This window comes from Choristoneura fumiferana, chromosome 11 (genome assembly GCF_025370935.1).
Source record: "Choristoneura fumiferana chromosome 11, NRCan_CFum_1, whole genome shotgun sequence".
In the NCBI taxonomy this organism is placed as follows: Eukaryota; Metazoa; Arthropoda; class Insecta; order Lepidoptera; family Tortricidae; genus Choristoneura; species Choristoneura fumiferana.
Window position 1 is genome coordinate 9,932,303 of NC_133482.1, and position 17,965 is coordinate 9,950,267.

The 17,965-nt window shown below is 37.5% G+C and overlaps 2 protein-coding genes and 1 long non-coding RNA gene across 3 annotated transcripts; 1 reads left to right on the plus strand and 2 right to left on the minus strand.

The window, feature by feature from the left end:
- Nucleotides 1–18: 18 nt before the first annotated feature.
- Nucleotides 19–2,793, plus strand: LOC141432748 (1,5-anhydro-D-fructose reductase-like). The gene is made up of 6 exons (XM_074094492.1): nucleotides 19–363; nucleotides 446–613; nucleotides 923–1,126; nucleotides 1,459–1,709; nucleotides 2,004–2,154; nucleotides 2,352–2,793. The coding sequence occupies exons 1-6, from the start codon at nucleotides 211–213 to the stop codon at nucleotides 2,520–2,522; spliced, it is 1,098 nt and encodes a 365-aa protein (XP_073950593.1). The 5' UTR covers nucleotides 19–210; the 3' UTR covers nucleotides 2,523–2,793.
- LOC141432747 (DNA replication licensing factor Mcm5-like) lies at nucleotides 2,787–15,910 on the minus strand. Its single transcript, XM_074094491.1, is given in 14 exon segments — nucleotides 2,787–3,113; nucleotides 4,892–5,034; nucleotides 5,645–5,825; nucleotides 5,828–5,888; nucleotides 6,769–6,945; nucleotides 9,021–9,161; nucleotides 10,157–10,350; nucleotides 10,811–11,048; nucleotides 11,558–11,716; nucleotides 12,682–12,760; nucleotides 12,851–13,023; nucleotides 14,770–14,877; nucleotides 15,401–15,548; nucleotides 15,634–15,910. Coding segments are annotated over 14 exon segments (2,187 nt in total). The 5' UTR covers nucleotides 15,789–15,910; the 3' UTR covers nucleotides 2,787–2,883.
- Nucleotides 15,911–16,792: 882 nt separating this feature from the next.
- LOC141432358 (uncharacterized) lies at nucleotides 16,793–17,899 on the minus strand. Its single transcript, XR_012451824.1, has 2 exons — nucleotides 17,508–17,899; nucleotides 16,793–17,260 (listed from the first exon to the last, which is right to left on the minus strand). It is a non-coding gene; the product is annotated as an uncharacterized lncRNA (long non-coding RNA).
- Nucleotides 17,900–17,965: the final 66 nt, after the last annotated feature.

Consider the following 17,965-nt stretch of genomic DNA (forward strand, 5'->3'; position numbering starts at 1 on the left):
TAAAGTTACGTCACTTGGAATGGAAAAAATCAATATTTTTTCTTCAACTGAGGGCTGCAACACAATTCGTATAATTATCGCGTTCAAAGTACTTGAAACTGATTAGTTTTTGCTAGCGGTTTCTAAACGTGTACGTTTAATTTAATTATATATATTTTTCTGGCTGATTGCCAAGTTTTAATCCGTCAGATACTTCATCACCAATATTTTATGAACCTTGGCATAAAAGTTCGTTTCTGTATTTTCAACTTCTCAATACGGGTATCAAAGCGTAGTTATTTCAATAATATTAGAAGCATGAAGTCACTGAAGCTTTCACAAACGAACGATGAAATGCCTACTTTAGGTCTAGGGACATGGCAGGTCAGTTCTAAATTTGCGGTTTTGTATTTTGGATTTAGCAAAATGTTTTATTATTGATATATTACATACAATTTATTTACAGGCACCCCCTGACGTGATAGAATCTACAGTGTTAAAGGCTTTAGATTTGGGATATAGACACATAGATACGGCTTTTAATTATAATAATGAAGAGGCTATTGGAGCTGCTGTTCAAAAATGGATCAGTGATGGAAAAGGCACAAGGGAGGACTTGTTTATAACGACTAAAGTAAGGAATACTACTGTCTATCAAAAACAATCTGAAAGTGTTTAAAGTTGGGCACCACTTGGCAACTTCGATGTAAAAATCACATCTTTTCTTCTGGATACATTCAAGGAAGAGCTGAATAAAATATGCCGGAATAAAAGGTATCCTATGTTGATCCTTAGGGTTCAAACTATCTCTATACCAAATTTCATCAAAATCGGTTCAGTGGTTTCGACGTGAAAACGAAACCGACAGACAGACAGTTACTTTCGCATTCATTTTATTATATAACTAGGGATAGTAGGGATTATGAAATCGTAATTGTTGCAGCTTCCCCATGTGGGAAATCGTGCATCAGATGTGAGGAAGTTCCTGGAGCTTCAGCTTAGACGCTTACAGATGGATTATGTCAATTTGTACTTAATTCATGTCCCCTTCGGCTTCTTCTGTGACCCTAAAAAGCTGACACCAATTGTGAAGAGTGATGGAGAATATGAGTTGGATAGCAAAACAAATCATGTTGAAACATGGAAGGTGAGAAATCACAGAATTAGACCAATTGAACTGGTTTTAAAAAAAAATGTTTGTGCCTAACTTTGAGATCAGCCAGACATCCCACATTAGTTTTTTTATTTAAGCAAATAATGATTGTATGGAAAGTATTAAACTGTGGTGCGGGTATGATTAGCGACTTCTCTTATAGGTCATAGTTATGTGTAATATGCACTTTAATTTTGCTTTTTATTTAAAGATTGAATGCAGCTAACTCCTCTAAGGTCAGAAAGGGACCCTTTACCTACTGTTCAACAAAATGCTTTAACAGAAATCCTGTACTCTGCTTTTACTCAACTCTTAATTCTTTCTAGGTAATGGAAGAGTGCCAGAAAGAAGGTCTCGTCAAAAACCTAGGGGTATCCAATTTTAACGAGTCTCAGATAAGGAATATAATGCAAAGTGCCACACTGGCACCGCAGGTGTTGCAAATTGAGCTTCACGCCTACTTCCAGCAGAGGGAGCTTCGTGATTTTTGCACTGAAAATAACATTGTTGTGACTGCCTATGCACCCCTTGGCAGCCCCGGTGCTAAAGACCACTTTGTGAACAAGTATAATTATAGGTGAGCTTAATAATTTTGCTGTACTTAATATTTTAAATGGTTGTAACATTAGAAGCCGTTATAATTTTATAAGGAATATTATAAATTTGTACAGTATACATACATACTCACAGCCGATCTATTCTATTGACGTTATTTTCCTTGTTTTGAATGGTTGGCTGTATAGATAGTATTTAACTATGCATGCAGTCTTCTTAAGGTCACGAATATTTATAAAACTATTCGCAATTTGATAAAAGCGACTATCATTACCTAATATTGTATGAATTATGACGCTATGATTCTGATTTTTAGCCCTGATGTGTTTCCCGATTTACTTGGACTTCCGATTGTGAAGGAGGTTGCAGATAATCACGGGAAGACGCCAGCTCAAGTGCTGCTGCACTTCCTGGTCAAACAGCAGATTGTCGTCATTCCGAAGAGTACTAGCGAGCATAGACTAAAGGTAAACGAAAAATTCGCAATTTTTGTTGAATACAAGGCCATATAATTATAAATGAATATGATACTAAATTATCAGTGATTTTAGTATAATGATATCCTGTTACATTCCTCTAAAACCTGTTCCATGTTATATGGACTTGGATTAATATTCTTGATTTAAAATGTAATGAAGCAAGCCCTAATTTTTTTTATTTGCAGGAGAATATGCAAATATACGATTTCGAAATGACGGATGACGAAATGAACCGCTTGAAAAAGTTGGATAAGGGCGAAAAAGGTCGCATCTTCAACTTCCTATTTTGGAAAGGAGTTGAAAAACATCCTGAATACCCATTCAAGCTTCCACACACTGGAGACTTAAAGGAATAAAGGACTTTAGGAATATCATCGAACATACCGAATTATGCAACATTCTAGTCATTTCTACCTCTGCTTGGGTACAACTAAAAATAGGAGACCTAGTATTATCATATTGTAACGTATTTACGCAGTAAAGTAAGGCTAGCTTTAACATTGTGATTATGATCAGTGCAACTGATGTAAATTTTTGTCTTTAGAGCTATGAGCGCCATAAATTTTCATGTTTGATTGGGCTTGGCATTAAATGCTGATAATTTAAATAGAAACAAAATATACAAAATGAGGTGGTTTTATTTCGATTACAAATAATAAAATAACACACAATCTTAGGCACTATTGAACGAACACAATCATGTAGACGGAATATCAATCAGGAAAGTCGGTAGAGCATTTTTCGTTGCAAACGATGCTGCAGTTCTCCTCTCCTGATCATTGTGTGGATGACCTTTTGTATGGCTCTCTCGGGATACTTCTGTCGCAGGAAGTCTTGAATGATAGTTTGCTCAGACACCTGGGAACCAACGGCGAATCTGCGCTTCAATTGTTTCTCAACGCGAGACAGCATCTCATGGTCTTCCTCTGTTGTGAAGCCTTCAGCACCTGAAAATTTTAAAAATAGTACTTTACTACAGTGGGCCTCGTTCCTTTAGGGAAAGGAAGGACCGATAAGTATGTGCTACTCCATTGCTACTCAGTTTACATAACAATGATGTGTCAATATATTATTTAATCATAATAACTAAAAATATCTATGATACAGTATAAGATGGCTATGGCCATATAATCAGATTGTGGGTCCTTTAGGCAGCATGTCCTCTGAGCTGTACAGCATTCACAACGTCAAATTAAATAGAAGTTATACTGAATGGATACAGTTGTTAACAGGCTCCCTGTCCCATGAGGCACACGTGCCTCATGCGTGACTTTACTGGTGCGTCCATGAGGCACATGGTGTAATATACAGTGATGTAAATAATGCAGTTGATCTCCCTCCTGACCCGTGGTCCAACTATAGTTTGTCTCAACTGCTTTTCGAAGGAGCTCCTCTTTCTGGGTATTTTGCCCTTCGGGCAACTGGTGTTACCTACTTAACCTAACCTACCTATTTTTGTATTAAAATATAATATTTATATGAATAAATATAAATATAATATTTCCGGATTGGACAAATTAGTTGGACCACAGGTACCTCACTTTTGTTCTTTCGATAAATAATTAATTTGATTATGTATTATATCGGGTGTCCCAAAAAGGACGCAAGATTTCAATTTGCCGCCATTTTTGTATCTTAGTGCTGGCAACCCTAAAAAAAAACCATTTGACATCTGAATGTTTAGGGATTGTAAAAATGGCGGGTTATACGAAAGATCAACGCATTTTTATTATTGAACAATATTTCAAAAGAAGTTTGGCAAATTTATATAATATTTATATAAATAAATATAAATATAATATTTCCAGATTGGACAAATTAGTTGGACCACAGGTACCTCACTGTTGTTCTTTCGATAAATAATAAATTTGATTATGTATTATATCGCGTGTCCCAAAAAGGACGCAAGATTTCAATTTGCCGCCATTTTTGTATTTTAGTGCTGGCAACCCTAAAAAAAACTATTTGACAGCTGAATGTTTAGGGTTTGTAAAAATGGCGGGTTATACGAAAGATCAACGCGTTTTTATTATTGAACAATATTTCAAAAGAAGTTTGGCGTGTACGGTTCGAAAATTCCGTGCAAAATATGGTCGGAACATTGACTTGACTTCATCAACTGTGAGCACAGTGGTTGCAAAATTCAGGGAGAGTTGATCAATTCATGATGTTCATTCCACTGGTCATCCAAAAACAAGCCGTTCAAATGGCAATGCTTTAAAAGAGGAAATTCGACGCTGCATTGGATAAATTCAGCCGCATCTATGCAAAATGGTCATGGACATTTTTGACAATAGAGTGCGTATGTGCCAGCAAAGCCTAGGAGGACATTTGCCTGACGTAATATTCCACAAATAACCGTATTTTATGTTTTTCAAGATTTTATATACAAATATATTATAACGAAAAAAAAAATGTGTTTTTCATCAATTTTCAAATCTTGCGTCCTTTTTGGGACACCCTTTATCATATTATTTTTATTTTTGAACCACATCTAGATAATCAATGAAAATTACTATGGGGACATTACATTGTGAATATTACATTACTTTATCATTACTATGGGGATGTGTCAAAAGAATGCTGCACATTGCTTCGGGACAGGGAACCTGTTACACTGTCCGCAAGAGTGCAGTGAGTCATAGACGTTTACAATACTGGCCGTTAAATTGCCATGGCCTATGATCTTTTAGGCCTTAAGGTTTAGGTTCACTTTTATTTTTACCTGCTAGACTTCCAGTCATAGCCGCGTCTAGCGTAGACACTTGGAACAGTCTCAGAGCTTCAGTGACGTGCGCCTCAGTAGCAAACGGCTGCAGCTGCATTTTAGCGAGAGACTCTGATATACGCACGATGGCTTCTAGCTGCCTGTAATGTACAAATTAAAAAATAAAACACGGGAAATGCAGCGATAAACAAATACATATTTCACCAAATCGCTGCCCCCGCTAGTTATATACGTACAGTCGAGTGCAAAGATAAGAAAGAAAAATATGTATATACGAATTAACATTAAGGTCGTGTATACATATTTTTGTACAGTCGAGTTCATAAACTAGTGAGCAAAAATGTGATCAAAAATATCTGAACACGACTCTATTATTAACGACATAGAAGCGTGTTCAGACGTTTTTGATCAAATTTTTGCTCACAAGTTTATGAACTCGACTGTAACTTTGGCCGTGTCGATATCTTTGCACTCGACTGTACGATTGTGATACAAGAAAGTACATTATGCTTAATTTATAAGGATTAAGATACATGATGAAAGGTAACCATATCCCTCTAAAGGATCTCAACAGTGGACGTTGTACGGCTAATATGATATATGTTATGAAATAATACCGGATAACTCACGCCTTAAATAGAGTTTAGCTCGTCATATTTTGGGCCAATTCGTTGCTCTTCTTCCCGGAGCAACGCTGGAAATTTACAAAGTCGCGTGCAACGAGCGTCTAGTTCAGTAGGTACTCGTTACCTGACAGTGATGGGTATGGCTAGCCGTTTGTCGGCGTGCGCCTCGTGCTGCGTGTGTCCGGTGCGCATGAGCACGTAGCGCGCGCGCAGGCGCTCGGCGGCGGCGGGCGCCAGGCGCGGCCCGCAGCGCGCGCGGCAGAACGCCGCGTAGCGACGCAGCAGCGCCAGCGGCAGCTCGCCGCCGCAGACTCGCGCTCCGCCGCCGACCCGCCCATGTGTACTGATATTATGTGCTTCGCTAGTGTCTGGAGGAAAACGTCGTTTATTAAATTATTAATCAATAAAAATTTCAGCATTATAGTAAAAAAACCAATGCGCTGTAAAATTAAATTAAACTTACGATAAAAGATATATAAATAATTGGGGATTTTTGAAAGTCGCCTTCGTCGATAAAGTACGGTCGCGGAACACGACGAATTTCGCATGTAGTCTCTGTTACTGGCGCGTGAATATTTGACGTCGCATTCGTAAAAAATTATCTGTGCGAGTGCGACGGCAAATATTTCGCGCGAGCAACAGAGACACATAGTGAAAGGTCATTCAATTCTTCGTGCTCCGCGACCAGACTTTACCAACGTTTTTAACGTTTGAAAGCGAATATACTAGGGAATCCTACTAAAATTATAAATGCCAAAGTTTGTCAGTGTGTATTTTTTGTTACTCATTCGCGCTAACGGACGGATTTGGACGAGATTTGGTGTGAAATGGCTGTACATATTTCAACAAAGGCTTCCTTTTATCTCGATAATCCCAGGTGATCGGGATAAAATCCAAAAAAAAAAACCGTGGTGGCCTGGCTAGTGGTTTGATCTACCTATCGCCTCTGAAGCAGAGGATAAACCTCTGAGTTTTTCGAAATTCATGTACGGAATTACATTTGAAATTTACGAGCTAAAGCTCGTAAACGGTGAAGGAAAACATCGCCTAAACGCCGGAAACCTACACAAACCTGCGAAGCAATTCAATGGTGTGTGTGAAGTTCCCAATCCGCACTGGGCCCGCGTGGGAACTGCGGCCCAAGCCCTCTCATTCTGAGAGGAGGCCTGTGCCCAGCAGTGGGACGTATATAGACTGGGATGATGAATTATGCGTTTTTAAAATAAATCAATGTTCATCTTAACTTACGATATCCCTATTCTGGTCGTGCTCGTCCTTCACGATGAAGATCATGTCGAAACGAGAGAGGATGGTGGGCATGAAGTCGATATTGTCGTCCGCTTTGGTGTCGTCCCAGCGCCCGAACACGGAGTTAGCGGCTGCAAGGACAGAGCAGCGCGAGTTCAGCGTCGTCGTTATACCCGCCTGGAAGTCAAACAATATGTTGTTTTATGTATAAGCCTTTATTGCAATGTTTGTATGTTCTGTTAAGGTCGAATGGCAGTGAAACTTCACTTACGTTAGTGATAGGATCGAACTGCATTTTTACAAAAACTTATTTCTCGTACAGGACTGATACAGGCGTAGGCTGATGATGTCTATTGCTGGACATATGCCTCTCCCATGACACGCCATTTGTCATGCATTGACCATAAAAAACTTCTCACAGTAAATGAAATAAAGATTTTTCTCAAAAATGTCCGTAAAAGTTGTCATTACTCTTTACATATCAGAAGGTGAAGTGCAGTTTATGGTCAGCGAAAAATTAAAAAGTTAAAAAGATTGCAGGCGCGCTAGCTCGATAATAATGAATTAGCGCGCCTGCAATCAAGTCACATTTTTTTTTAAAGTTAAAAAGGCCATGGTAATGTTGGCACAAGTCGTATACAGCCAAGTCTAATGGCCGGTATCAGATATTTTGTTGGAACTCCGGACTTTTTCTATTGGGTCTGAAATAGCTTGTGGTGTTTTCGGTGGAAAAATACACCTGCAGTTTATTTTGAATGAAAAAAGGCGGGAAAGCATAAGAAAAATATTGGAATAAAATTAAATTTTATAATATATTTTGAGAAAAAGTTTATTCTATTTCAGAATTATTCACCATTTTTGAGAAAAGCTTTATATTAGTCTCGGCTGGAATAGCAATTACTGGCTTCGTATTAGTTAAACACTCATACTCAGCCAGCAATTGCCTACTTCCAGGCCACGACAATAATCTACTATTACCTTGCAGGTGCATATTTGCAGTCGCTTGGTGCTTTCCTGGCTGAGCTGCCCCCTTAAAGGCTCCCCACCAAATGTAAATCTAACTTTGATACAGCTTTCCTCAGTGTGGTAAATTTTTCCTAGATTAGATTCATCGTCACTACGTCTCTGTCCCTAATTACACGACCCACTTAAGCTTCCCTGAGTTTCTAGAAATAATAAATAAATATCATGGGACAATTGACCTAGTCCCAAACAAATCAAAGCTCGTACTATGGTTAGTGTCCATAGAACGGATTACATCGTCAAAACTATCTGGTCCTACATCCTTCCTCAAACACTAAATGACCCTACAATTGATAAAATAACTAGCAACCCTAAGAACATAAAAAACATAATTAAGAATTTACTTATTAAGGGGTGTTAAGGGCAACTCATAGCCTAGCAACTAAAATCTTTAAAAATAAAGACTAGCTAGGAATATCACTTAACTAATTGTAAAAATTGTTATGAAATAAACAGTTATATTTTTTTTTTTTTTTTTTAGATAAATACATACTTAAATACATATTAAACGTCTAAGACCCGAGAACAAACATTCATATTATTCAATGAACTAAAAGAATTTCTTTGCTCACCCGCGACCTTATGATAGTTAAGTTTATGCAGAATATATGCGTGTTCATGCAGTTACTCCACCTCCACACTGTGAGAACACACACAAATCACACAAACCCATCTATCACCACCACCACACTACACTGACGAGTTTCAAACTGAACCAGAGCTCATTTTCAACGCAACACCGTACACCATGCTACCAGATGTTAGACTCAAACATAAATTATTCATATAATTCAATCAAATATCTGCCCCGACAGGGGATCGAACCGGGACCTCAAGCTTCATAATCAGGTCCTCTAACCACTTGGCTATCCGGTCATCAAAACGGATACAATGAAGGCTATCGTTTTTTGTCTCACTAGATGGCGCACTGTAGCGTGAGGTCTTTTAGAGTCTGTTGTTACGGGCGTGAAAACAAAGTTTAGATTAAAATCATATTTAATACTTACACCTTAAAACCGCCATAAAAATATCGAGCAACCACAGTGTTGCATAGTCCCGTTTTGTTCGGAAAAAGGGAGGTAAAAGTTTCTAAAAGACAAAATGTATTCAAACACATTCATTATACCCCGTAACGCATAATTGCCATAATTAATTGGTATTGCAAAGACATTCACAACACTAGCGCCTCTAGCGGTGAATTCATACGCGATAGCCCTCATTGGCAGTACCTTGGCGATGGAGATGGTCTGCTGTTCCATGGCCTCGTGTATGGCGACGCGGTCGTCCTCGCGCATCTTGTCGAACTCGTCGATGCAGACGACGCCGCCGTCCGCCAGCACCATGGCGCCGCCCTCCATCACGAAGTTACGCTGCCAACGGTGCGATTCATGTCATTCCCCGTATTCATGGTAAACATTTGTTGAGCAACATCCATACGAATATTATAAATGCGAAAGTGTTTGTTTGTGTGTATGTTTGTCCGTTTTTCACGTCGAAACATAGCGACGGATCGACGTGATTTTTGGCATAGAGGTAGTTTATGGGCCAGAGAGTGACATAGGCTACTTTTTATCCCGGAAAAATGCAAAGTTCCCGAGGGATCAGCGCGAGATTTCCACGCGGGCGAAGCCGCGGGCAAAAGCTAGTTAAATAATAAATATCATGGAACACTTGACACCAATTGACCTAGTCCCAAACTAAGCAAAGCTTGTACTATTGATACTATGCAACGGATAAAAACACTTATTTAGATAAATACAAACTTAAATACATATTAAACATCCAAGACCCGAGGAATAAACATTCGTATTCGCTGGGTGCGCCATGACAACTGACTCGTAATGACTGTCATTACGAAAGTCGTACTTTTGAATATGAAACTAACGTGAGATTCACTCATATTAAATGATATTGTAATGGATAACTCACGTCTTAAATAGAGTTTAGCTCGCGCTATTTGTCTCACTTTTTTATTTGTCCCTTTTGCAAGCTACACATCAGTGAAAAGTACATCGGAAGTAGTTTTCGAGTCAATACATATTTTAAGTATTAATGCAAATACAATTACTATATTTTAAGCTTTGCTAAGCTTACTTTGGGACTAGGTCAATTGGTGTGAATTGTCCCGTGATATCTTGCAAATGGGACAAATAGAAAAAGTGAGATGAGTTGCTAAGCGGATGTTTTTTTATATATATTGTTCATATGTATGTTTTGTAATTTTATTGCGACTAGTGAATAAATGTTTTTATGTTATTGCGAAAGGGACACGTCGCCTTGCATTGCAAGCGGAGCGAGCTCAAAACTAGTAAAAGCGAACTGCATAGATGTAATACTAGTTCGCTCGTTCATGTTAAAAACTTACGCTGCCAGGGTCACGGATGACGGAGGCGGTGAGGCCGGCGGCGCTGGAGCCCTTGCCGGAGGTGTACACGCCAATGGGCGCCACCTTCTCCACAAACTTTAGCAGCTGGGACTTGGCCGTGCCTGGGTCTCCCAACAGCAGGATGTTGATGTCGCCTCGCCGCGTCAGGCCGTCGGGGAGGCGCTTGCGGGCCCCTGGACAATGTATCTATTATTAGCTGCAGCCTGCCATTGTATGTATGTATGTATGTAAATGCTTTATTGTACATAAAACACAAAATAATACAAAAAGAAAACAACAAAACCAAGAGTCTGCGAGTTGGTTTATCACTATGTCGCGGAAAATATGTATGCAATAGCACGGGACAAAAAATATTGTTGTATCCAGGTAATAAACTGTTGGTCAACGTGAAAGAATAACAAATATACACACAAAACACTCATTATTCGAATGAGCGAGTCTTACTGTAGTTTCATGTTCAAAGTTGTGGTAATGTTCTATCAGTGATTTTGATTTGCAATCTGTTTGGTTTAAAAAAGCATAGATGCGCGTGTTGATCTCTGTGCAACTCAATAGGAAATATTTAAATAACATACCTAAGCTCATCATTACACCTTTTTTAGGACAACAGTAGACATATTACAATATACATACCTCCAAATAGCAAACAAGCGATAGCCTTCTTCATATCAGTGGCACCAAATACACTGGGGGCTATGGACATGGAGATACGTTCATAAACGTCGGGCGAAGCTGCGAGGCGCCGGAACTGCTCCTCCTCGTCCGCGGTAAAAGGTTTCAGGCCTCCCGTCACACCCTCCTCAGCGGTGAGCCCCACCGCGCGCAGGTAGGACGAACGGACGCCCACGCTCTTGTCGCCGCGGCCTTCACGCTGGAGAAAGACTGTGGTGATACTAGGTACCATCAACCAAATATGTGGTCTACCAGCCTAAAGCTGTTACCACTTACATTACATTAACATTTTTATAGAAATGCCAGAAGATTCTGATACAGTTTCAGTCATCTAGTAGAAGTACCGTTTCTCTCATAAATAACCGAAAACGCCATCAAAATCTACAACCAATTCGTAAAAAATGTGACCGCAAATGTTGCAACACTCGAATAAATGACCCATTTGTATTAGAACCTAAAGCTACTCTTTACTTGAGTTGGTTAGATAGTTAAGCTACTACCACTAATGCTACAGATCTAAATATTGAATAATGTTTTTCTATCGTATTTTACATACTTCAATACGTATTAAATATCCAAGACCCGAGAACAAACATTCGTATTATTCAAAGAAATACCTGTCCCGGTCAGGAATCGAACCCGGGACCTCAAGCTTCGTAGCCAGGTTCTCTAACCACTTGGCCATCCGGTCGTCTAATATCCACTCACCCCTTGCTTAGCAATTTTTTTGATGGAGTATATCCCGAGCACGGTGACGCGCGCGCCGGGCGCCACGCGCTCGCACAGCACGCGCTCGCAGTACACGGACAAGTGGCGCGGCATCTCGCCCTGCGGGATGCTCTCCGGCGCCTCTTGCAGCTTTAGTACCTGGCGATGTGGCGACCCGACAAGGGGAGTTAAAAATATTAGTAGATTGTACAGACCATAAAACGAGCCATTTTGCCCAAGACGTTCATATAGCCATCCGAGCCGGTACGGCGAGCGTGGATAGACACATCGAGGGGAAAATGGGTTTAATTCTCGAGTTTTACGAAGAAACTTTTTTGTTTGTGGCTGTTTATACCTTGGTCTTAGACAAAGATTTTACTTTATGCACTAGAGCATGAGAAGTGAAAAAAAATTAAAACTTTTATTTTGTAAGTAAGCAGGTAGTAAGTAGGTCTGCATAGGGCTCTTTTACATGACATGTCACTTGTTATACTATCAGCGCTTTCGGAAAGACAGTCAGTGCTAAGCAGAATGTGCCACAAGAAACTTGGCAGAAAGTCATTTTTTCAAGTGTGCCTAGAATCAAAGTCTCTTTATGTTCCAAAGTAATGTTCTAAAGGGCCAGATTCCAGAATTACTAAGAGGAATAGAAATGTCATCATGTGTATTTCTTTCCTCCCTTAAGTCGCCACTTTTTTACTCATTCCGCTGGCAAAGAACATATGCTTTTTCGTGTTTTCGTACGGTTTTTTGATATCTGTAATAAATAACCCATTTTTTGCGCCATTTACTTCATTACAGACTTAAGCTGGAAAAATAAAATACACATATGGCTTTCGAGCCATATAGTATGCATACTCGGGTTTTTATTCCAGCAAGTTTGTGGTCTTGACCAAACAACAAAATGAGTAAAAAAAGCTTGCCAATTCGCAAGTTTTCGCAAGCTTATGCGAACCGCTCGTAGACGCACGTACAAACACAACGCGCTTATGAACGCGGAAAATTTTTGCCATCTCACCAGATGAATTAGATGAATTTGCTTTAACTAAAACAATAATTAATATCATTTCCATATAAGTTAGATAAATATAAAAAGCTTCAAGATGTGAAATTTCAATGGGTACCTGGTAGTCAATGCATTTGCATTTATCTGGAATGATGAAATAGGGATCCAATGGACACTTGGGACGGCCAGCTTGTTCTCTTGAAAAAAAAAAAAATATATTAATTAGAAACAAAGATAGATTATGAAAACTGCATGGTTTTAATATTGAATTGGAAGTAAATAATTACGTGTTGCATTTTCTTGGCATGACATAGCCCTCCAAGCCGGGCTTGACTGGCAGGTTGGGAATGATGTTGCGGCATGACCGGCACTGGATCGAGATCCTGGTGGCCTTTGCTTTGATGCCAGATGCTGATATCACTATACCAGGAATCTTCACTAGACGTGATACTGTTTCTGACTGTAATGTAAAACAGTGTCTTAGTAAATACATACATTCATGAAAAATTTTTGAGTCACAAGTTTGTTATGTTTATTGTATATGTTCAAAAACAAATCATTTATTGTGTTAGTAATCAGCAAAGGGTTCTTTTACATTTTTAATTTACTAGTATAAAATCAGTGCATCTCACCTAACAGCTAAAAATACAAAATTTAACATAGTGATATTGTTATGGCTTTATTATGAAAACCTATCTCATCCCTATACAAGTAATAATAATAGAGATTAGATTATTACAAATTTCATCAGTTGAAAAAAATTCTTTTTTTTATATTCCATATTGCATATTTTGACAGTTTTTACTCATATTACAAGCTCTTATGTAATCCAGTCTCTAAATATTACCATTACACCTACTAAAAACTTCAATATCTCAAAACGGCTAAACCAATTTTGATGAAACATTCCTAAGAACCATTGCTAGAAAACCTGATTTGAAATTTAAAAAAAAACCGCATTCAAATTGGTTCAACCGTTAAGACCTACGGTGTCACAGACAGACACACACACAGACACACATATGGGTCAAACTTATAACACCCTTCTTTTTGCATTGGGGGATAAAAATAATTTCTGAAATGATTGCTTTTCAATCTGCCCTTTTACTTTAATGTGATAATTGATATTTAGTTCACAAAACTTATGAAAGGCATCCAAAACCGGATTTTATTTTATGGTGAAAGCTCAGCTTTTTCATAAATCAACATGAAAATGCCTTGGTATTATGGTTGATCACAATCTCAATTTTCGGCATCACATTGCGTGTCTGTCGAAGCGTATTAGGAGAACGGCGGCGATTCTAAGAACACTTAGAAACTCGACGATAAAGATGTACTAAGAATCGTCTTTTTGTCCATTTGCCAGTCGGTTGTGGGTTATTGTATGTCAGTCTGGGGCGCCGCAGCTAAATGCCATCTCATTAATGTGGAAAAGAGCTCACAGATCCGTACTAAAGATGATGCTGAGAAGACCTTTTAGATACCCTATTACCAGGCTTTACTCCGAGGCTCAGGTTCTGTCCATACGTAAGTTATTTATTTTAAGAATTACTCTCTGTTCTCATTCATCCTCGTTTTTCTTGGACTTACATGGGTCTCTTATAAATAAACAAAAGGGTATATAGGCTGCATCTACCTTCTGTAAAAAACCCACTTTACAAAAAGATTCGGGTGTTTTGTGGGACCATCGGTTTACAAGTAGTAGCATTCTGTAATATACGGACTGTTCGGCGCCATTGCCAAACAACTTATTACACAGTAGTTACTAGTTACTAACTCTGGACTATGACCACAAAACACAGATAGTTCAGAAATCAATCTCCAAACAAGTGCACTCGAGCAACGCACACATAGACACTGCTCACGGACACAATATCTCGGACCAGTTGGAACCAGTGCGAGCACAAGTGCCATCCGCTTGAGACACGCGTCTGTGAACTTTCTGATGCAATAATGGGGCAACAAAAAAAAAGTTATAACTGTTAGTGGACAGTTGTTTAAATTAAATAATTGTGAATTTCGAGAATAACAAAATCGTTGCAAAATATTTTCTGTGACAAATTTATAATATAACAATGACATTAAAATTAAAATATTTTAGTTATTAATTTATATTTCTATTTTTCAAGAAGTTTTGGTACTACATATACATATATATTTCACATTATAGCGTTAAAACAAAGAAATTAAGTGATCAGCAACTTACTTTTAGTTCCCGCAGATTGGAAGTGTGTGCATCTGAAGACAGCAATACTTGAATGTCTTCTACTTTCTCTTCACCCTCTGGTCTAGGAGCAGTCAACTCATCTGCTAACTGAAATTGGAGTTAAGTACAATATACAGAAAAACACTTCAAATTATATCAAAATAATTTCATAGATTCAAATAAATAATATCACAGCAATAATCATTTCAAAAATCTTTCTTTTAGGGTATTGTGCTTCTAAATATATTTTTAATAGAACACAATATTTTAAACTATCACCGTCATTACTATTATTTTTATTTTATTCGTTTTTTTTTGGTTTTAAGGTATGTGGAACAAACCCCGTATTTAATTCATAAAACTTTTAATAGAATTGGAAATCTGGATTGAAACTGGAAACTTTTAATAGAATTTTATATGTAGGTATGGTGAAAACTATCTATAATGACATTGAAGGGACAACAATATATTTTGGTTGTTTGTTAATCATGGTTGGTCATAATATTATTTCTGTATATAAGATTGTGGGGGACTTTTTTCTTCGATGCAACTTCCGATATGTGGTTATAATTGGTGTCACTATAAACGGTTTTTAACTGTACCTATTATTGTAATAACATAAAAGCCTCACTTCTTTAGCTGCTTCTTCTAAGATAGGGAGATGTTCGCTGGGCTTTTTGTATAGTTTTTCAGCCAAATCTTCATCAAAACTAGATAAATCTTCAATGTTTATTTCAACCCAATAATAACTCAAGTTATAATTCCTCTTGAGGGCATCTCTGTAACAAAACCGTTTTATGCAATCTTATACTTATGCATTGCACATTTAACACTACTTAACTCAATAAATCAAATATCGTTTACCTGTATTTATAGTTAAAATTGCCCGTATGAAATTGACGAATGAATTCCTTGAATTTTTTCTTCACAGCTTGTAGGTTAACCGATTCCTGCGATTCGTTGTCATCAACACCAAAATTGTCGGAAAAGAAAACACCGGGGTCATCAAAACCTTCCATGTTAATGCAGAAATGCTTCTACTAATGTATGCAGTTTTGATTTTTTATAAAACTTGAATTTTTAAATTTCGATATCGTATATCGTCCAGAAGTAAGCCGCCCCGCTCGGTAGGTAAAGTTTGAGTGAGGGTTGAAACTCCATACAAAAAATCTAATGTATGGAGCTAGTGACTTTTTGTACCAACCTCTCCAAAACAGGGCTTTAAATACCGTTAAAAAGTGGTAACGTTACCAACTGTCAAACCGATTTAACGTTAAATGATAATTAACGTTAAACGATTTACCGTTACTTATACAACTTTTTACCGGTAAAAAAAATGGTCACGTTATCAGCTATTCATAAATTAACGTTAATTCAAAAGTATCGTTAAATCATTTTAACGGTATTTATATTACTATTTACCGGTAAGCTTGGGTAACGTTAATTTTAGATTATCCTCATTTATCGAGCGAGTATGCACGCGCTAAATTGGCAACACTCGTAGCATAGCAAAAATTACCGATAGTGTTACTTCGTATCGTTATAATAATGTGAATTGGGTAACGTTAACAAGCCCTACAATGTAAATTAAATTTACCGGTAAAAATAACGGTAATTAGGTAACGTTAAATAATGTTAAGTTATCAATTAACGTTAAATTTTAATACCGGTACTAGGTATTTTTATGATTTTTACCGTTATTTAACGTTACTTATAGTGTGAATTTGGTAACGTTAACAAGCCCTGCTCCAAAATAACTTATTGGTTGCCATATTTATGAAATGATCTGTGTTTAGAAGATTTCACTTAAATTATAATATTTGCAATTCTTCACATTTTAAGCTGTGAAAAAAAAATAAGCGGAAAAAAATATTACTAAGATAAATAATACAATATAAAAATAATTCTGACTGGATATCCTTTTTTATTTAAGTAAATGAAAAAAATTTAGTTCTATTTTTCAATTTTATATGGCAGCCCACAAACCTTCATCTGCTGCGTGGGAACGGACGCCTTCGCGAGATTTTGTGTTTACTGTTTGAATTTTCGTGTATTTTGGTGTTTTGTTTTGTTAATAGCGTTGAGTTTGAGATTATTTCTCCTCCGCATTAACTTTTCTTTCACTAAAGTGCATTTATTCGAGACAGGACTCTAGTTTTTACCGTTATTTTCACGGCTGTCCTTTACTAAGAAACCATTCAACATGAGATGCGAAATTTGTGGTATTCAAGAAAAACATTGTGAAAACAAAATGTTCTTTGCTAGATTTCCTCTAAGTGAACATGTGTAAGTAAAGTTACTGATAAATCTGATAATAGGTGTTGAGGTTATATTTGGCTGGCCGACGTCAATTCGTATTATATAGTATCACGACAATTAATTTTATTTCAGTTGTAAGCAGTGGGTGAAAGTAGATGGCAACGAGATTTCACAAAATCGAAAACCCGGCTGAAGAAGAAAGCCATACCAAAATTGGGACTTCCCATGCCACCTCTTTCTAAAGAAATTCTTGAAGGGTTTCCCCTAAAGATGGCAAGAACAGCCAAGGTAAACACTTTATTTTATTTTCAATTTATCTCTATTGCAACTTGACTTACTGCATCTTATAATAATAATAATAATAAAATAATAAAAGATATTGATTTAATAGTTTGTTTACAAATTCTACATAGGTACATAACAAATAATAAGTAAAATCAAACTATCAAAAGGGAAAGCGACTCAGCTTATGCCTGCACCTTGCAGAACAAAGTCCCTTGGCTAACAGGCGCTGTTTTTCAGTCGCCCCCATAAACCATAACCCTAATAAATACCATCAATACACATGCACATATTTTTTTACATACAATATATGTTATAAATTAATTTGCTTCGTCATCAATAATAATGCTAGGTATTTTGAGTGTATAGTATAGTTGCCGGTCAGAGCATTAGTAATAGACAGAAAAATTGGCTATACACACTAATTATATTTTACCTGTATGAGTTAGTGGAAGCTTCTGGCTAAATTAAACTTTGTTTCAGGTTCAGCTTTGGAGTTGCCCAGTGTGGAATATTTACATGCACAGCCTTCTACAAGTGGTGCGCAGTGTAAAACTGACAATACAACAGGTAAGCTATCACTGATAAAAATCTATACATTATAGCATAATTTAGAATTTTAGAGTTGATCTGATGATAAAGCTAGCGGGTGACC